Raw genomic sequence first — 19,646 nt, 5'->3', positions numbered from 1 at the left:
TCATTCGATACGGAAGTCGATATTGGATTTCGTATTAATGTTCTCGGCGATTTATTTTATTGCAGGGTAACATCTCGATTCGTTCATTGATTCAAGTCTGTATTTACGAATAATTCGGAAAACTGCAATAAGGTAATCAACCTCGAAGAAGTGGTGAAGCAGCCAATCAACAAATTACGAACTCTTGAGAAATTACTTATCTTTGAACATACGTCAGGTTCAAGCGTGCAACTTCGTATCTACACGCAAATTTTTTTTTTAACAAGAGGATGCTGAAAAAAAAGAAATTAAAAATGCAGCTGAAAGGCAAAAATGAAAATCAACATAACTATACGAAAATAAACCAATCCTGTCCTTAGGGACAATGGTCTCAAAATGTGTAAATATAACCCAATTTGAGCAATAACAAATCTACCAGAAAAAAGATAAAATTTGAATATTCCGTTATCGAAGAAATGAGACAAAGACAGCTTGTAAATTTAAAAGCTGAACATAGTCGATTGCAGATCACTCCTGGAAGCTTTTATTAAATAATTCTTAGATAATATATCAAACCAGCTGTAGCTTGGAAGAAACATCCTAATACGTTACCTGCAGTGCCTGAGAATCTTTGTACATCTGTAAGGTCATTCGATTTATTTCGAAATCGCGGTACGTAGGTTTTATCGAAATGTTTTTATTTTTGGTTTTAATAATATGTGTACGTGCTGAAAACCTATTGCAATATGCAGATATAGATTTATCGTATTTACGCTGGATAATATATGTATATATATATATATATATATATATATATATATATGTGTGCGTGTATTATCGATTACATGCTACTCAATTTGTAATGTATGCCTAGTATGTGTTTGTATTATATATACTCACGCACATATACGTACACAAACTTGTGATTAAATGAGTTACGCATAATATACGAGGTGTGTAATTAGCAACGTATCTCCGTTACGCATGTGCGGTATAAGGTATATACCTATATTATAAATATCATATAGGTATAGGCAGTAACGTAATATTGTTGTGAGAAAATGTACGATATTTTTCCAGCCCGTCCTCAAAGACTAATCACTTATGACTAATTTAGGTGGAGGTATAATTTTCATATAATAGTCACTTCGCTTGCAGGAAGCTACGCTACACATAGTCGACTGCACTAGGATAGAATGATTTCATAGAACAAAAGGTATGCCGCTTCGTCCGCTCGCCGAATGATCGCCTCAAGGCTTTTTGAAAGCTCACTGCTCAGCATTATGTATCCACCTATGCATATTATACCTAGGCATAGGTATAATAAATTAATAGTAAGGTACTCTGCATAAATTTAAGCAGATTGTGTGTAATTCTTATAGCTCGGCCTATTCGCGGTACATAGTTATATACGTATATACACGTAAGCGAGTGCTTATAATAAACGTGTATAAGGTACACAAATTGCGAGTGTATATCACCCCCACGTATGCACATACGATCGCGCCTGTAGCGTCGAATGTTATTTTGTATGTAATTAACATATTCGATGTGGTCACCCACAGCACATAATGTTCTCATAGTATTATTAGATGTTCCCGTGCGTGGTGAGGAACGTTAGTGAAAAAATTCACTGCATGCTTGCGAAATAATGCGTCTAGGTACATACGTAGGTATCGTACGTGTATATCTATATAGGGTCTATCCATATGTATAATAGGCGCGTTGCGCGTATGTGAATCGCCACATTTATTCTCTGCACACGATCTCGTTCTCTCGTGTATTTACTCGCACCGTTTCATTTTACAACTTTCAAGTCCGGGCCAGATTTTCAATCTTCGCAGTAGGTGTATACAGGCTATTTACCACCTTGGTTATTATTATGGATTCTAATTCAAGAGCGGCCGCACTTCATTTAGCTATATTTTTTTAAGGGGTTGCCATAGTCGATTTCGACGTTGTCGTATATATCTCCAAATATCGAAGTCCACGTATCTCAAATACGAAACTGGTCTTGAGAGCCCCATTTTATACACGATTCTGAACGAAAACACTCCAACACATTTTCATTTGACGCAGAAATACATAAATGACATGAATTCTACGAATTTGCTATTGCGATTTCGTAGGATCCATGCCGTTTCTTTATTTCTGCCTCAAATGTAAATACGTTAAGTGTTTTGTTCAGAATTGTGTACATTCAAGGGCTGGATAGCCCTTTTTTGCGTTTGAGATATATACGTCAACGTCGAAATTAACCAGGACACCTATTTAATAGAAAATATAGCATGGAGATGGAATTACCACATCTATCGTCGAAAAATGATCGATGGGTCAGATTTTTTAAAGATGTTCCAAGTGACGGAATTATAAATCATCGATTTGCCGTTGAAATGAATTTTCACTAATTCGTCTTACAATTAATCAGATAGACCTATTTGATATTATACCTTATTTATTTCCGTGATCGACAATCGATTCCAACGTTTGACTTCCAGCCATTTTTTAGCCGTTGAAGCTTAACGAGCACCAATAAACTAAATTAGCATGCGCGTTGATGCGTTTTTCAAATATATCTTTAGACGGAACAGAATTTCTCCCACGTCATTTTTAAATATTTTATTTTCAAACTGTTGATAAGGAGACTTAAAAAAGGCTGTAAGTGCTATTTTTTCGTCTTAAATCAAGAGATAAATAATGCAGCGAAGGAAAGGCAGTTTTTCTCCAATTTTGAAACTTTTTGTTGCACGCAATTTTTTTTAACAGCTTTTTTACAGCCTTTTTTTAATTCTCCGTTTCGATAGTATTTTTTTCCTACAATGAATTCAGCATTTATTTTAAAGTTTGATTCATCCATTTTTGATAGCTGAATATGTTGATGCGAAGTGATTAACGAAACGACGTGTCCCGCAAATTTCCAATTGTTCGCAGTTGATCATTTTTAATGATTTCTGTAACGATGTCTGTCTTACCGACGGATCCTCTGAACTTCGGCCTTTAATTATCGATTTATGCTTTTTAGTACTAGAGCGCGTTCAATGCGCTACCTGGTGTTGAAAATTCCAATGCACGTCTATTATTATTATATCATGACATAATGTTGTATTTTATACATACAAATGCATACACAGGTTTCTCTCTGCATGCACGAAGAGACTATGTGTAGAGATGCCCATTATCAAACTATTATCCCTTTAAAAATGGGTGCCCGCGTAACTTTTTGAGAGAAATGTTCAAAGACTCTTTTAAGTATTACAAAAGCAGGGACCCACCCCCTGATCTTGATGCTGTTATCGATCTTAAAAATCCAGATTTATCCAAAGTAAGATCCAGCTGCTCAGAATGAGAATTTAACAAATTTTTGACGGGGATGTTTTTCAGGTTAGAAAAATTTCACCTGTTGCCATTGAGGAGGAGCAATCTTCGCTAGGGCTCAGGTCTACCGAGGATTGGAATATTTACGAAATTATCGCCAAACCGGGTAAATTAATCGATCAAAATTTTAGCAACTAATTCAAACCAACACACTTTCCGCTAAAGCATTCTCTTTTTTTTCAGGTCTCATTTTTATCGAAAATCCTTTCACCAGCGCCGGTCAACGGTATTGGATAACAAGATGCGTTAAAGATTATTCAAAGAAGCCAAACAAAACGAATCTTGATTTGCACCAAGTCTTATCAGAGAATGAAAACTGGTGGGATGTGTGCTCCGAGTATGTTAATTATAGGGTGAAAGCAGCTCCAAGAATTATTTATATTTTAATTTATCTGACTACGTTATGTGTACAACAATATCTGAGACCTCTATTGCACATTTCAAAACTGTTACAAATTGCATACTAATTTAAGTCGATTGAAGAAAAACTTTTCTCTCATTAACTCACATTTAAACTTGTTACTTTTCAGTAATGTTGAGCGAGCCAAAGTTCTTTTGCCAAAATTAAGATGGGCAACGCTAGGTTATCACCACAATTGGGACACAAAAGTGTACTCCGAAAACTTCAAAGGCGAAATGCCCGATGACATGGTAGACCTCACAGAATATCTTGCGAGAATTTCTGGTCTATGTCATTTCAAAGCGGAATCAGCTATAATCAATTATTACAGAATGAATTCAACTCTCTCCGGGCATACGGATAAATCTGAAATAGATTATGAAGCACCATTATTCTCTGTCAGTTTTGGTCAGACTGGAATATTTTTAGTCGGGGGCTTATCGCTCGAAGATTCAGCCGATGCCCTGTTACTACGAAGTGGAGATGTTGTTGTCATGTCAAAAGGTTCCCGCCTCAGGTATCACGGTGTGCCTAAAATCTTACAAGCAGATTCTATGCCTTGGAAAAATCAAAATTCTACGAACGATTGCAAATCTAAGAAGATGTGCATCGACTGGGATAAAATAATGTCATACATCTCTGAATCTCGCGTGAATATGAATGTCAGGCAGGTCTTAAGACCAGGACAAGTTTCGCTTGATGATAAAGTTTTGTAAATATATTCTTATATTGCAGTATTAACCAAAGTCAATATTTTTTTACACATATAATCAATTGGTAGTATAGAAAATTGAAATTTATTGATAGATATAGCTATAGCGGCTCGATAAATTCTGAAAAAATTGCTCATTGCTCAAAACGTAGATGCAGTCAGATTTTCCATATTTAAAAATCAAGAACTGAAAAATCCCACGTTATGTTATTAAAAAATTGTCATATTTTTTCAGTCATTTGATCTTTGGCTTTCTGTTTTAAAAATGGCACCGAATATTTTAGTTCGTTTTTTACTATCAATGCATTTGAAATAAGTGCTCAAATTAAACCTTGGCTTTAATAAACTTGAAACCTGAGTTTTCAAATTCATAGAATTCAAATTCTCCGAGTTATCGCATGTTTAATGTATGAAGTTATTTATAAACACTTTATAAATTAATTGAAATTAGAAGTTATATTATTAATACCGGTTAGATATGTTTTTTATTCGTAATATAATATCAGCAATAATATAAATTACATATATTATTAAAAATCATACGATATATTGCTTGGCAGAATTATGTCATATCTGTCTGGTGAATCCTTTCACCATTTCATTCGGAGCTGAATTATAAATTATTTAAAAGTTTTATATTTCTTGCGGGAATATATTTGAAATATTCAAAAAATTCCAAGCAATAGACGCCATTTTAACAAGGAAGTATCTGCGTGTATTAAGACGATTTTTTCTGTTCAAACTGTCAACCTTCAACTCATCTTCTGCGAGACGAATATTATCTATTACCTTTTTCGGCTTTGAGAATACTCCATTTACAAAATACTTGTCTGCTACGTCTACATTGGCAACATGCGGTTTGAGCAATATCGAAATTGCAATTCGAATTCCGTTTTTTAGGACAAATTTTTTCGACGATTCCGAATCACCGATGCTGGTCATTTTAGACTTCAAGCAGGTGAAAAATTGCTGGAAAAAGAGGCAGGACTCACTTACAACTGTCATTTAATAATTGCATTATAGATTTAACATATTTCACACGGGAACCGATGGTTCTGTCCACAATTTTACAGACTTTAAAGAAACTGTGTAAGACTCTTATTTGCGCTGGACGCTGCAAAGTCTGCGAGTTAATGCCGCGCAAAACGTGAACAGAAAATCAAAAGCGGATTTATTTGACACTAAAATTAATTCCCTTTGATTTGAAATCCTCGAAAATATGTAAATAAAAGGATTTGAGGATTGAAACTTACTGTTTTTTTGTTGAAATTTCAATATATTCATCCTTGTTAAAACTTTGTCGCAAGCTTGTTTTAAATTATTTCACGCTGCCATTATCTTCTTCCGTGCGGATTTGAGGGCTTACCATATCAGTTTTACATGACATTTTTTACACATAAAAACAACGATCTTCCATTGTCAATAATATTTCACCGCGTGATCCGTTAATTTTAGCATAAATTTAATAGTGATCCGCTCGACTGCAAAAAAAAAAAACACACTTCCTCTCCTTATTATTATTATGTGTAATTATAACAGATTCGATGCTTTTGAATCAAAATATAGTATTACAAAATATGTAGTACGTATACTTTTCATGTAATGTTTTTTTTATAAAGCGCTATTTTTTCTTACAAATTATCATCAATCACTGACGATAGCAACAATATTTATAAAAAGAAGTTAAAAAGTTTAAATATTAAAATCGTCAAAAAATCTATCTATTAGTATAATTCTAGTCATTCTATCGCAAAAACGAATTTTTCTTGCTGTTGCATTAAGAAATATTCTTTTAATTTTCTGACGATTTTTAAAAACTGAACAATCATATTTGCGCGCATTGAAAAAAACTTGGGCAATATCATATGAATGAATTACATAATCTCTGATAATATTAACAATCTGCCATGAAAATTTTATTCAATCGGAATGCAGCCTCAGGACTATAGATAATCGTGTTGTTTCTAACAATTAAGTCAGCAAATAAACGGCAGACACGACCGCTCGATCGGTAATACAGTTGCGTCGCTAGTACGTTTTGTGGTACAATTGGCACATTTGGTGATATTTTGGGGTAAAAATATGAGACATAACATACGCTATCATTTTGGTGCAACACAATTATTTATATTGAAAGCTACGTCACATACAGAAGGTTTCATTGTATTATTATGTATTCTGATTTGCAAAACCCTGCGGATCGACCCAGACCTTACCAAAAATATGTAATGTCGTACTAAAAGTATAAAAGCAGGTTCACACAACCATATATACGGATCGTAAATTAAACGTTATGCAGTTCAGGCAGTTATCTCAGTTCATTACACGAGTTGCAACGATTTTCGACTTGGCGCGTAGCCGGTATGCACCGATTGAATGAAACGGTGTGTGCCGCACTTCCGGTTGCGCAGTCGAGCAAGGAACGGTCCGTTTCCACATGTCAGCTGATTTAACTCATTCCTGTCTGCTCGCTGACCGAAAGAAATATGTCTGGAAAGGATAGGCTACCGATTTTCCCTTCTAGGGGGTGAGTATTGTGATTAACTAACGTCACGATCAACACCCTACGCTTTCAAATACTCACAGCGCATATCATAATCTCGTAAAAATGTATTCACATAACTAGGTGTCGTGTATTTGCCATGCTAAAAAAGTGGGTGTAACCCCTCTACGAATAACAGAATTGCTATAACAATATCAATAATTTCGTAATATTCAAACTAGTACATCCTCGGTATTTTCGTGATGGTAACATTCTTTTCACTAAGAATTATGGGTTTTCGATTTTTCAAAAAATCCGAATTGTCAATGAATTTTCAACACTAAACCAATAAATTGCTTGACAAGTTTTTCGACTCTATGAAATAGTTTCTTCGTGTCTTTAAACACAGGTGGGAATTAAGTTTTTAAATTCCTTTACCCTCACAATTTACGTCATTTAAGCAGGTAATCAACACCTCAAAATTAGAATTTGATGAAAATTCATAGGTAATGTCTTCGTCAATTATCTTTCATATTAAGGACGCAATACGATATTGTCGATGAATTGCAGAGAAGAAATCATCGGTAAGCTTCAAATTTGCTCCGTAAATCGATTCTGATGCTCTTCATCACTTTTATAATAGTACAAGTATTTGTATAAAATCTGTTAAAACCTTCGAGAAATTCAATGCTTAGAATAAACGTTTGCATGTTTAAAATTTTATGTGTTGAATACTTTTAGATTTTTGTCCGAAGTCAAAAGGAATTAAAAAAAAACGTCAGTTCCTAAACTCCTTGCAGTATACATTACCTACATAAATTTAACCTGATTTTGATTTTGGTTGAATTTATAAAGCAAGGGCGTCATAGTTAATTGAGCACAACTAATTTCTCTGCATTACTTACAGTGCCCAGATGTTGATGAAGTCTCGTCTGGCAGGAGCACAGAAGGGACATGGATTACTCAAGAAGAAAGCTGATGCCTTGCAGATGAGATTCAGAATGATTTTGGGCAAAATCATTGAGGTAAATTCTTAGTTTTGTAATATATACATTCAGAATGTACCTGTTGCAATTTATTGATACTTGAAATTCAAAGAGTGTACAAGAAATTGTTATAATCTATACAATTCATTTTGAGCCTAACACCAAGATTAATCTGAACTTCATTTCATGTGTATAGACAAAAACTCTGATGGGTGAAGTCATGAAAGAAGCGGCGTTTTCTTTAGCAGAGGCTAAATTTGCCACTGGTGATTTCAACCAAGTTGTACTTCAGAATGTGACTAAGGCACAGATTAAAATTCGCTCAAAGAAGGACAACGTAGCGGGCGTAAATCTTCCAGTTTTCGAATCCTATCAGGATGGTACAGATACATATGAGCTAGCTGGATTAGCTAGGGGAGGTCAACAATTGGCCAAATTGAAAAAGAACTATCAAAGGGCAGTGAAACTGCTGGTCGAACTCGCTTCATTGCAGACGAGTTTTGTCACTCTGGATGAAGTCATCAAAATCACAAATCGTCGTGTTAATGCGATCGAGCATGTCATTATCCCTAGAATTGAACGCACTCTGGCATACATTATTTCGGAATTAGACGAGCTTGAAAGAGAAGAGTTTTACAGGCTGAAGAAAATTCAGGACAAAAAGAAGATTGCCAAAGCTAAGGTAATATACATCTAACTTGAAAATTTAGTGTACGTTGGTCAATTATAGGTATGAATTGATCCCGAAAACTCGCGTATTTACCTTCAAAATATAATTTATAGTTTCTTTTTTATTCACATTATGATACTTTCACATATTATTATGTAGTTAACACCATCAAATTTTTCCAATTTTACTCCAATATCTTATTTACTGCTCGTCACCACAACTCGGATTTTAATTGAAGTTTGACTCCGAGTTTGTATGCCTCAAATTCTTTTGTTCCGCCGATTTTCTATAAGCGATGTTTTTCATTCGACTGAGGTCTGATCTGTCCTGGTATTACGGATCCTTGAATATAATATATTTAGGGCACAAATTTTCTTAGATCAAATATTAATAATATATTGATATTACTGATATATTCTTTATTTTTTGTAGACCGAGGCCCAGCGATTAGCGAATATCGAAGCTGGAAAACACGTAGATGCAGCTAACATGCTGGATGAGGGTGACGAAGATTTACTTTTCTAAAAAGTTTGAATCAGTTTCTGATAAAATGCGTAGTACATGACGCAGAATATGCAATGAGAATGAAAAGATTTTTACATATTGTATAATCTGTGTGATGCGCTCCGACAAAGTTGAAAATTGAGATGAAAATGATAGAAAAGTTTCGTAATGATTAGACAATACCTGAGAGTCAAAATGAAGAAAAATGAAGGAAAGAAAGAAAAATACCTTTATGTTATGACGATAATATCGATCGATACCAAAACTGTTAATAATACGCATATTTAGGGCACAAAACTTTTTTGTTCCGTGTTGGTACTCTTTCTTTTTGTCTTTCATTTTTATTTCATTGCTCTTAGCCAACGGCATTTTGAGAATGCATGCAAAAATGTTTCTATTCAAGAGTCTCTAATCAAGGAAGCGAACAGCTCCCTAGCTTCCTTTTTCACAGACTCTTCAGCACAGTCGACAGCGGCCCAGCCAGTTTGCAATAATTTATATGTGGTACTTGATGGCATACAAGGTTTACGTGAAAAACATTGCAACGCAATATGTACCTACCAATTTTGCCAATACACATTATATATTTCAGCACTCATAAATCTACTAGGATGTACAGTACATCAATCAGTCGTTTCTGATCAGAATAAATAAAAGTATCACCAATGTATTAATAATAATAATTAGTTTAATTAGGCGATACGATATGAGACGTGATACCTTGCTATCGTTTTGAAAACGTACTTCTACTGTTACTGTTTACTCACATGGGTAGGTCCCGTAAGTGTATTATAAATCATTTGTAGGCTAACATTACATATTGCTTGGAAAAAGATTATTATATATCATCGCAAGGCGTAAGAATGATACCATATATATAGCCATTATTATTTGAACATAAAAAAAAATATGTAAATTAAATATAAAATACGTATAGATGGTTTTGGCTTATTCTCTGTACCTGTATGATATAAAGTGAATTATAGTTATTATTGATCGTAATTTATTCATACATAAGTGTATATTTTCTTTTTGTAACGTTGAACAACAGTTTGAGAGATTATTAATCTGAACAGAATGACTAAAATAATTATGAAAACCGAATTGGTAATTTGGTTGATTTCCGGTGGTTCTATACATGGTATTCATGGTTTTTGCGATAATTATCATTGATGATTGAATAAATGACGCTTATTCTCAGAATCATGGAGTATTATGTCCGCGGTTTAAACACCCGGTCGAACTTCAAATAGTAGCACCGAGATCAATGCAGAATGTATCGCCAGGTACATACATACATTATTAATTATGTAAACAAATTGCTATTTCGTGGGGCTAAATCATTGGATTAATAATTTATCGTTTAAAGAACGTTGTAAAGTAAAAATTTAAACGGCATCCATCAATGAAGTTCATAACATTTTAATGTACTTCCTCGTATTTAAAAATTTGTTTCAATTGTAACGGAGAGAATTCCTGTGACGTAAATATTGAGAAATGACAAAACAGTACTTCATGCGACGAATTTCAACTATTTCCATAGTAACTAAGCCATTAGCCTGATTAGTCCGGTAAAAAGCATGTGTGAAAATTAGCAAAAATGTTCGAAAAATTTCCCGTTTCCAAATATTATCTACCCCGAAAGTTTTTCCTACGCATGAAGTCACGTTCAATCCAATCTGGAATAAAGGAAAAAAAACTTCTATACAAGCAGAAAATGTAGAACACAATTTTCAAATTTGCCTACAAATTTTGATACATTGCAATCTAACCTAAGATCTAACTGACAACTAACCTCTCAAAGTTTAATCAGTTTTGAATACATCTAGCTCCTGCAGAATATAGTTAAATATTTTGAGTACCAAAACGCTTCGTTATGTCGTGCAAGAATAGAGGTCCTATCGGTATAACGAGATCCCAGAGGCTTTGGAACGATCCCAAAACTGCTGTAGACGAATACTTGTTAGGTTTTGCCCTGACACATCCTGGGACTATAGTTCTTGAAGGTCACAGAGCAATTCTGCGAAGAGACCATGCTGAAATGCCTGGGCAGGTGAGTTTGAATTAGCTTTGATGTCTGTTTCAATTAGTGATTAGCTATGCATCTAGTAACTTACAATTAGCCTGCATGTGCCCACTAGTCATGGCAATAGATCGATAAGTCACAGTTAGTAGCGTCACCCGACGTCCAACATGTTAGGAAGAAAATCTTATATGTGAGTGAATATTGAATACAGCAAGCGTGATTTCTTTAAGGGACTACCACAATTGGATTGCTATTAATATAACAGGTAAAATTAATATCTGGTGGAGGAGCGGGCAACGAGCCGACACATGCTGGGTTTGTTGGACCAGGAATGCTGACTGGCGTCGTTGTGGGCGATATCTTTTCAGCACCTCCCAGCAAATCGATTTTGAAAGTAATTCAACAATTAGGCACCAATCATTCACCAGGTGAGACTTCTTTGCATACATGCAGATGACATTGCCCCATAAAAATTCATCAATTTCTAGTTTCATTGCTCTAACTACACTAACTTCCTACTGCATCTCTTATATGAGAAAATTGCCTGGGAACAAAGTCAACGATATCTGATAAGCATTAAGAATATCCATAAAGTGAGTTTATATGGTTACCAATTATGCAACAAAAGTGGACACTATCAAAAGCAAGAAAACCCTGTATTTTGTAATGGTGTGGAATTGTCCGAAATACTTGACAAAGATGATTAAACCCTCTAGTGCTCACCTGTTTTCATTCATATTTGAAATACACATACAGCTGGTACAAATTAATAAATAAAATGTGATATTCTTAAACATCTAAGACGCAACCAGACATAGTCAATTTTTTACTTTAACTACTCCCATAAATTGCGTATCATTAAAGAATATTGTTCTCTTCATTACTTTTCATAGAATTTACTGTTGTTGAATATCAAACTAAAGGAACCAGTGTCAATAGATTCTCCGACATCGTGTATCAGTGTGGCTTGTAATACTAAATCAGCAAAAATAAGTATTCTCATTTAGGAGAAGGAAAAACAGACAGTATAAGAATTAATGCTTGAATTTATTTTGTTTCAGGTGTACTGATCATCATTCAAAATTACACAGGCTACCGCATCAACTTTGGACTTGCTAAGTCAAGGGCCCAGAATGAAGGCATAATCGTTTCAATGCTCACTGTCGGTGATGACACCTGTTTAAAATCATTTGAAAAAACAGCTGGGCGGCGAGGCTTAGCTGCTACTTTGTTCATTCACAAGATTGCAGGAGCCATGGCTGAAGAAGGCAGAAAGTTAGGAGAGATTTGGGCAGTGTGTAACAGAATCATAACTTCGGGTGAACTTGCTACCATTGGTATTTGCACTAGGATTCCACCATCAGCTGGTATTTGTGCATGCACTGGAAATTCAAGTACAGAACAGATGGAGATCGGTGCGTTTGGTGAATAATTAATCATTGCCATCACTTTCATCAAGTCATGTATAAAAATTTGTCAAACTACAAATCAGAGCTTGCTGAAGGTACTTTTGGTGATGTAATTCTGTGTCAGAAGTTCTATTCAAATTAAATTTACAGTGAATTTCCACAGGCTTTGGGATCCATGGCGAACCTGGAGCAACACGAGTTGACTTTACAACTGCTAAAGATATTGTTTGTCAGTTGATAGATATCATGACAGACATAACAGCTGAAGCAAGTTTGAAATTTGCTGAGCCTGATGATTCCAAAATAGCTGAAAATAAGGTTGCTGTAATTATTAACAATCTTGGAGGTGAGAAAAATGACAATTTATTTTTCAGTTTGCTAATATGTGCGTGGGATTTTACAGTAGGGTGAATGTGCTAGTGGTCGGCCACCAGGTGATTGGTCACAGCTATGTTACCATGGAAATTCATTACTTGACAATTCATTGAAAAAGTAATCGCACCATACAAATATTGATATAAACCAAGAAATTAATGTGTGTATTCATGTAAAACAATGTTTGGTTATGAAAACTGTTGTAAAAGTCATAAGTATAAATGAAATGGGAAACTTTCAAGTCAATCGATATATTTTATGGCAGATAAAACAAAAGAAAATTAAACAAGTGGCCGACTACTAGCACATGTACCCTACCTCAAAAATTCAGCTCCCATTATTTTTACGTTATTGTTTTGTCATTCAAAAAGGGTCAAGTCAAATAGAATTAGGCGTATTTACAATGGAAGTCATACAACAGTTGACCTCTCGTGGTTTATGTGTTGAAAGAATTTACGTTGGAACCCTCATGACTTCTTTGGATACCAGTGGCTTCCAATTGTCAGTGCTGAAATTATCATCAGATACAAGACTGATTAAATATCTCGACGCTCCGACAGCTGTTCCAGCTTGGCCCAAAGTATTAGACTGGGTATATAGTCGTTGTATATTTGTATATTTAGGTATAATTTATAACGTTACACTTAATTGAGTTTTTATTGTTGTATTTATAGAATGGCTTGAGTACTAACGCGGAGGTAATGAAACTAGGACGAGGCTCTAAGATATCGAGACTTAGTGTTAGTATTAACTATACAAATGTATTTATATGTACCATCCATTTATAATTAAACAACTTAGTCATCGAATCGTATCCAATACTAAATCTAGGTTTTTGTATGCATATACACATTTTAAGTACGTAATTAAATTTTTGTTGGTAAAACTAAGGAATTTTACTTTGTTAGGTTGTCAGTGGCGGTGATATACCGGAAATTGAAGCTTGTGGTCCTGTGCTCGATGAACATACAGCACAAGTCTTTCTTATGATACTAACGTTTGCATGCGAGGCGTTAACTAGCTGCTCTAAGCAGTTAAATATCATGGATGAAGATTCGGGAGATGGAGATTGTGGTACATCTGTTGCACAGGGCACTAGTGCCATAAAAGCCGCAATCAAAGTATCTCCATTTATATAGTACTTGAATCTACAGACTCTCAGTGTAAACTCTCATGCATATGTTACCTTATTATATTTATGATGTTCCAGGAAAAACAAATTTCGGGTTCCAGACCATTTGTTACACTCAGGCAAATTAGTTATATCATCGAGCGAGTGATGGGTGGAATTATGGGTGGGCTTTATTCACTGTTTTTCGATGCAGGTGCTAAGGCATGTGTTTTTTCTATCTTTATATTCGTTTCTTAAACTGCTACTATGTATAAATGATTGGATAGGCCCAAATATAATATGAGTTACCTTAGGCAAATGGATAAGTAGTAACAGAACGTAAATTCAATGTCAAATGATGATAGAAATGCTAACAATCTTGACAGTTTGTAATTATTACAGGAGTTTGCAAAGAGGTCCCAAAGAGAGCCAGTTGATGCTTGTATGTGGCTCAATGCGCTTGCAGCAGGAAATAAAGCAGTAGCAGAATATGGTCAGGCAACTGCTGGAGACAGAACAATGCTTGATCCACTGCTCGCAGCCCAAGATAATCTTGTGCAGGCATTAACGTTAAACTTACATCCTATCAGGGCTTTCGAAAATGCTGTGAAAGCAGCAGAATCTAAAGCTATTGAAACTATTAAAATGCCAGCAGCTGTGGGTAGAGCTAGTCTGGTGAAATGCAAGGTAAATTTTCCCATTTTTCGCATTCTTAACTCTACTTGAGCAATGTATAAGACGAAATACTTGTAAACGCATTTCATCATTGTTATTTTAACTTGTCTTTAATTTTTTCAATCAATTTTTTTCTACTTCTGTGTATCATCTGATTTAAGCGATTTGAATATCCGGATCCAGGAGCACATGCAGTTGGAATTTGGATGAGAGCCGCATACGAAGGTGTTAAATTAAAAATGTCATGCCAATGTGAGGATAAACATCTCTATTGACTTTTCAAGAAATTTATCATCACTGGATATTTTTCAAGTACGACGTATTTCACCTGGTTATATTTAAATGTACACTGGTATATACGTATGTATTTACTATAGGTGGATATGCCCACTAGGGTCTATACTTATGTCTGAGAAATGTAAAATAAAACTTTTGTATGCATTTTTTTTTTATGAAGTCGACTTTAAGAACCTGTACATGTATATGATAAATGACTAATACTTTTTGATGAAACGCATTAATCATAAAAGATGTCTTTTCTGATTTATAGTCGGAAATTATAGATAATGTGCGTCTTTATTCCAATGATCAGTCTTTCTAGTACATGCGTGGAAAATCGATCGGCATCTAGAAACAACGATAATTGGAAGATTTCACACAGATTAGTTTCTTAGAGTTGCCTACAGTCAGGCGTTTCGACACAATAAATCTCGTTCATGTATGGTACCGACTGTGAAGTGGTCTACATTAACGATATTATGCGGTATAACAATCGAGCGTAACGAAACAAAACGAGGAGTTTATTCGTTTGATAAGGCAGTACTTGATCTTATCTCAAAATGTCATGTGCTTCTGCCTGGTTGTTATTTATATTGTATTCCGGGAAATGACTGCCAAATAATTGTTTGCTTGCGCATAACTATTAGTGAAAAGGCAAGTAATTAGCAGCTTTACCACATCGCGTTCATCGCTTACGGTTAGCGAACGTTTTTAAAATTTACATGGTCTCTAGGTTATGTCATATCAAATGTATTCTATTTACAGCAATACGTATTTATCAACTATATGACAAGCAGGTTTTACTCTGAAAAATCACTCTCCGTACAAATATTCATGTACCAAAGTAGCTTTTACTTTCAACTTGTGATATATTCTTTTCTGATTTGTCCAAGTCGTAAATATAACAAACTCCTTTAGTATTTGTTGTATACGTATGTACAGAAGAACACATATTGACTTACTTTAGAAGTACATCCATTCGTATTCGTATAATATTGTCTTAGCAGATGTATATCAATATTAAAAAATTACCTTAAATTCTAGGTAATGTCACAATTACCAAAGAAAAAGAAAAAAAAATATAGATCTCGTGCCAAAGGATTGCTGCCTCTGATCCTTTTACCGAAAGGAAAATGAACGCAGTGATTGCGCTGTGTACATTCTGCGAAATGCACGGGCCTCAAGTAGTATTCACAACACAGACTTATCGCAACTGTTTCGACAACGAGAGTACAGAAAAGCTTAAATTTTATGGGCCTAAGGATGTTCTGAAGAAAGCTGACAGCCTCCAAGGAAAAGCTCAATCTGAAGGCTGTGAAGGCTGCAAAAGTTTGGGAAATATAAAATATTTGAGCAACGAACACGAAACAAGAACCTCCTTTTTGTCTGCTCAATGTCCGCTCACTCAGGAAATAGGAAGTCTATTGAAAGATGCATGTATTAGGTACACGTTTAGCATTGTTTTTCTTTCCATAATGTAACTGAAATAATTTCGGAGTTATCGTGCTCAGTTGAGAACAATTAAGAGGAAGGGTGAAAAAAGAGGATTGAATTAAAAATATAATTTTGTGAACTGAGCTTAAAAAATGGGTAGAATTACTTCCAAATAATAATTTAATATCAATAATTCAGGGTCAATAATTTAATCTCTGAGACGAGGACAAAAGTGGAATAAAATTTTTATTCTTACTCTTTCTTCAAAAGTCCAAGCTTACATTTGGAATCCAGCAGCCTTAGTCTGGGCAACACGAAATGAATTTATTTCAATCATTGATTTTATTGTTTTATAATCTGGAATTTTCAGTTTTTTCGTAGTTAGTACAAGCTTCTACATGTACTAAAGTATGAAAAAATATGTGCTATATTTGGTGTGTAGTGTATTCATGTTTTGTCTCAGATAATTGATCTTCTTAATCAAAAAGAAATTTGATGTGGCTCATTTTGCCAGATATTACATGAGTTTTTATAGTCAACACTCCCTAACAAAGTTCCCCACAATTATGCGATGTTAGAGCGACTACGAAAAAACTGTGGTGGAGTGAATTTCTAATGAATGGGTGTGACTTAATTAATCTCCCCTCTTTCTAGTCCTTTATTTCAAGCATCTTATTCATGTACAAAAGTGTAGGAGTAGCTTTGTGCAAAACGCGAACCATTGAATGCAGATGTCATATATTCTAACTACTTCAGTTGCGTATTACGTGAAATACATTTGTGATTATATTTCTCACATTATGTTCTTGTAAATTCCAGAAGTTTAAGCTGTGAGGTACACTCAGGAAAAGAAGGCATATGCTATTTCGGTGACGACCATAGGGGTCATGTTTTGAGTCAAACGTTCACGTTGAAAGATGCCCAGGTGATTATTATGAGAATACAATGCATCTTTTCTAATTATATAAGATGAAACATTTTCTTGATAAATTGCATAGACACTAAAATAGTACGCAACGCATTTAATGTCAATTTTTTTTTTTACTCAGACTCGAGGATTCAGAAGGTGGTACAGTTTCATAGTGTTTATGCGCGATAAACAATTTCTGTTGAATATGTGGCCCTTCTTAGTTGATAACTTGAGAGAAGTGATTAGAGAACTTCAAGATATTTCAGAGAAAAAGTACAACACAGAAGAAGCTGAATGCCCCCAAAGAGCTGCCAGATTAAAAACTGCTAGTAGCGGATCAGAAGCTAATTCCAATAAGCAGCCTAGATCACTTGGAGATATTACAAATGAAAAGCATGTCTTTGCGAGGTAAATATTCAGTCATCGTCACCATATCGAGCATTCCATGTTCTCTGTATCTAATCCTTTGACAAATGTCAGTGTTTATCAGTATCATTATGTTTCTAGGATACACATGTGGTTAGTGTGGATACTTAGTGCAGGAGCTCGACATTTTGTTGAAATATTACCAATGAATTTGTTAGATGATGAATTGAGCTATGACTTGGAACATCACATAGGTATGTAAAATGACTCAATAGAACTGTTCACCTAACATATTGTCACTATTTTAGGTAAGAAATTACATTATGCCTATCCTACATTCTAAATTCATACTGTTACTTTTTTACAAAGATATTCTGGGCCATTATCGCCATATTTCTGGACTAATTTTGTGCTGAATCCTTCTTCCAACATACCCTGTGACAAATGATATCACTTAGACTATGTGTTCCCATCTTTCGAGTAAAATGCTCAACCGACAATCATTGAATTAATTGAAGGGCAAATTTTACCTAGAAGATAGAACAACAAGCTTTTAAAAACAGTAGTTTACAAATATTATTTTCAATTCTTTCCACAATTATACCTTTCAATTCACAATTGAAAAATGCTTACATGATGCAGAAGTGGACGAAGGCTTTACCCTGGTCAATGCAAAATCACCCATTATACCAAAACTTACACTCGAGGAGACAAAAGTGGCACCAGAGTTTTTAGACGTTTCTTATAAATCGCCAATTACCATTTTGAAGGAAATCAAATGTATTCTTGGAAAAGAGCATTTCCGACAAGTATTGTATGCAAGTTTGACAGGCATTCAAGTTTTAGTACGCGGTTCAAAACTAGAAGTTCTAGAGCTGTTATATGGACTGAGCTACTTGGTTCCAGTAGCATGTAGACGAGTTGTCACGCAAGCAACTGAATATATGAACCCAAATGCGTGCAATTTTATTGGTGAGTGAACTAATTTATAGATCCACTTTTAAAATTAAACTATAATTATACGATACACAGGCGTCGACACATCTGTGGCAGTCCCGTTGCTGAGTTCTGAAATATGTCGATTGGATATCATACCAAAAGAGCATAAAATGGCAAATGAAAACTCGTACCTCATCAGGTGGGCCGGTACTCTGCCTGCAAAGTTACCCACACTATTAGTTAAAATAGAAAAGGCGTTTGATAATGAGAAGCTTGGAGAACCTGTTTTGAAAGCACATTTTGTTGCTCTGCAAGAAGAATGGGCAAAGTATGTATGCATATGATGATCACAAAGAATAGAGTCTTACTGTGTATTATCTACGAAGAAATTTTAGTTCTTGTTTTTTCAGCATAGCCAAAGTAGTGCATGCCATGAGAGGCCGAGGTCACAGAGGAGATTTGTCTGGACTAATGGTGAGTTTAGGAGCAGGTCCTCGTGACCAAAAATTATTGGATGCTTGGTCAATGGGTTTACCATCCAATCCTGCATAATACGGACAATGTATTTCCAATTTAGCCGTTTAGGTAATTGATTTGATTCGTTAAAAGAATGTGTACAGTGTGGTTTTGATGAGGGAAACAATGATTATTGAAGTCCGGTATTCATTATTCAATCATTCAATACTCTTCGAGTTGTGTCTATAACTACCTGTAACAATAGACTTTTTTTTATATATTTGAAGTTGTGTTTCCACACATACCGCGAACTTTTTTTGCCACAGTGAGAAAGAACCGACGTAACTAGGATTAAATAATTTAAAAGTATGTAAGTAATATATAACAGTGTTTAACATAGTCGAGGGATGTTGAATAAAATATTCTGTGATCTTATAACAATCTTATAACGTAATTATTTAGATGATATTTCTCAAATCAAATCGACCGTGGTCTGATTGTATGTGCCCCACTACGATATATTATAAAAGAAACAGATTGTGAATAAGGATAGAGCTT

General features: G+C 34.8%; 3 protein-coding genes across 3 annotated transcripts; all 3 read left to right on the top strand.

Annotated features, from left to right (window-relative positions):
• The first annotated feature begins 3,080 nt into the window (after positions 1 to 3,080).
• Positions 3,081 to 6,053, top strand: LOC107216775 (nucleic acid dioxygenase ALKBH1). The gene is made up of 4 exons (XM_015654062.2): positions 3,081 to 3,301; positions 3,361 to 3,460; positions 3,538 to 3,691; positions 3,885 to 6,053. The coding sequence occupies exons 1-4, from the start codon at positions 3,209 to 3,211 to the stop codon at positions 4,468 to 4,470; spliced, it is 933 nt and encodes a 310-aa protein (XP_015509548.1). The 5' UTR covers positions 3,081 to 3,208; the 3' UTR covers positions 4,471 to 6,053.
• An 802-nt stretch (positions 6,054 to 6,855) lies between these two features.
• On the top strand, positions 6,856 to 10,100 carry LOC107216780 (V-type proton ATPase subunit D). Its single transcript, XM_015654066.2, has 4 exons — positions 6,856 to 6,993; positions 7,856 to 7,973; positions 8,131 to 8,616; positions 9,037 to 10,100. Exons 1-4 carry the CDS (start codon positions 6,953 to 6,955, stop codon positions 9,127 to 9,129), a joined length of 738 nt encoding a protein of 245 aa, XP_015509552.1. The 5' UTR covers positions 6,856 to 6,952; the 3' UTR covers positions 9,130 to 10,100.
• A 141-nt stretch (positions 10,101 to 10,241) lies between these two features.
• On the top strand, positions 10,242 to 19,529 carry LOC107216769. Its single transcript, XM_046744061.1, has 16 exons — positions 10,242 to 11,161; positions 11,400 to 11,562; positions 12,196 to 12,558; positions 12,707 to 12,889; positions 13,290 to 13,510; positions 13,593 to 13,658; positions 13,827 to 14,039; positions 14,129 to 14,251; positions 14,432 to 14,716; positions 16,069 to 16,427; positions 17,237 to 17,342; positions 17,467 to 17,735; positions 17,835 to 17,947; positions 18,336 to 18,665; positions 18,726 to 18,960; positions 19,043 to 19,529. The coding sequence occupies exons 1-16, from the start codon at positions 10,985 to 10,987 to the stop codon at positions 19,182 to 19,184; spliced, it is 3,348 nt and encodes a 1,115-aa protein (XP_046600017.1). The 5' UTR covers positions 10,242 to 10,984; the 3' UTR covers positions 19,185 to 19,529.
• The last annotated feature ends 117 nt before the right edge of the window (positions 19,530 to 19,646 follow it).

The sequence above is a fragment of the Neodiprion lecontei genome, chromosome 6 (genome assembly GCF_021901455.1).
Source record: "Neodiprion lecontei isolate iyNeoLeco1 chromosome 6, iyNeoLeco1.1, whole genome shotgun sequence".
Taxonomy (NCBI): domain Eukaryota; kingdom Metazoa; phylum Arthropoda; class Insecta; order Hymenoptera; family Diprionidae; genus Neodiprion; species Neodiprion lecontei.
Note: the sequence above shows the minus strand (reverse complement) of the source record. Positions and strands in the feature narration are given on the sequence as shown.

Coding starts and splice junctions, on each gene's coding strand:
- LOC107216780 (XM_015654066.2), top strand. CDS start 6,953: ATGTCTGGAAAGGATAGGCTACCGATTTTCCCTTCTAGGGG. Junction 6,994..7,855: donor CCGATTTTCCCTTCTAGGGG/GTGAGTATTGTG, acceptor CATTACTTACAG/TGCCCAGATGTTGATGAAGT. Junction 7,974..8,130: donor TTTTGGGCAAAATCATTGAG/GTAAATTCTTAG, acceptor TCATGTGTATAG/ACAAAAACTCTGATGGGTGA.
- LOC107216769 (XM_046744061.1), top strand. CDS start 10,985: ATGTCGTGCAAGAATAGAGGTCCTATCGGTATAACGAGATCCCAGAGG. Junction 11,563..12,195: donor AGGCACCAATCATTCACCAG/GTGAGACTTCTT, acceptor ATTTTGTTTCAG/GTGTACTGATCATCATTCAA. Junction 17,736..17,834: donor GAAAAGCATGTCTTTGCGAG/GTAAATATTCAG, acceptor TTATGTTTCTAG/GATACACATGTGGTTAGTGT.
- LOC107216775 (XM_015654062.2), top strand. CDS start 3,209: ATGTTCAAAGACTCTTTTAAGTATTACAAAAGCAGGGACCCACCCCCT. Junction 3,461..3,537: donor CGAAATTATCGCCAAACCGG/GTAAATTAATCG, acceptor CTTTTTTTTCAG/GTCTCATTTTTATCGAAAAT. Junction 3,692..3,884: donor TGGTGGGATGTGTGCTCCGA/GTATGTTAATTA, acceptor GTTACTTTTCAG/TAATGTTGAGCGAGCCAAAG.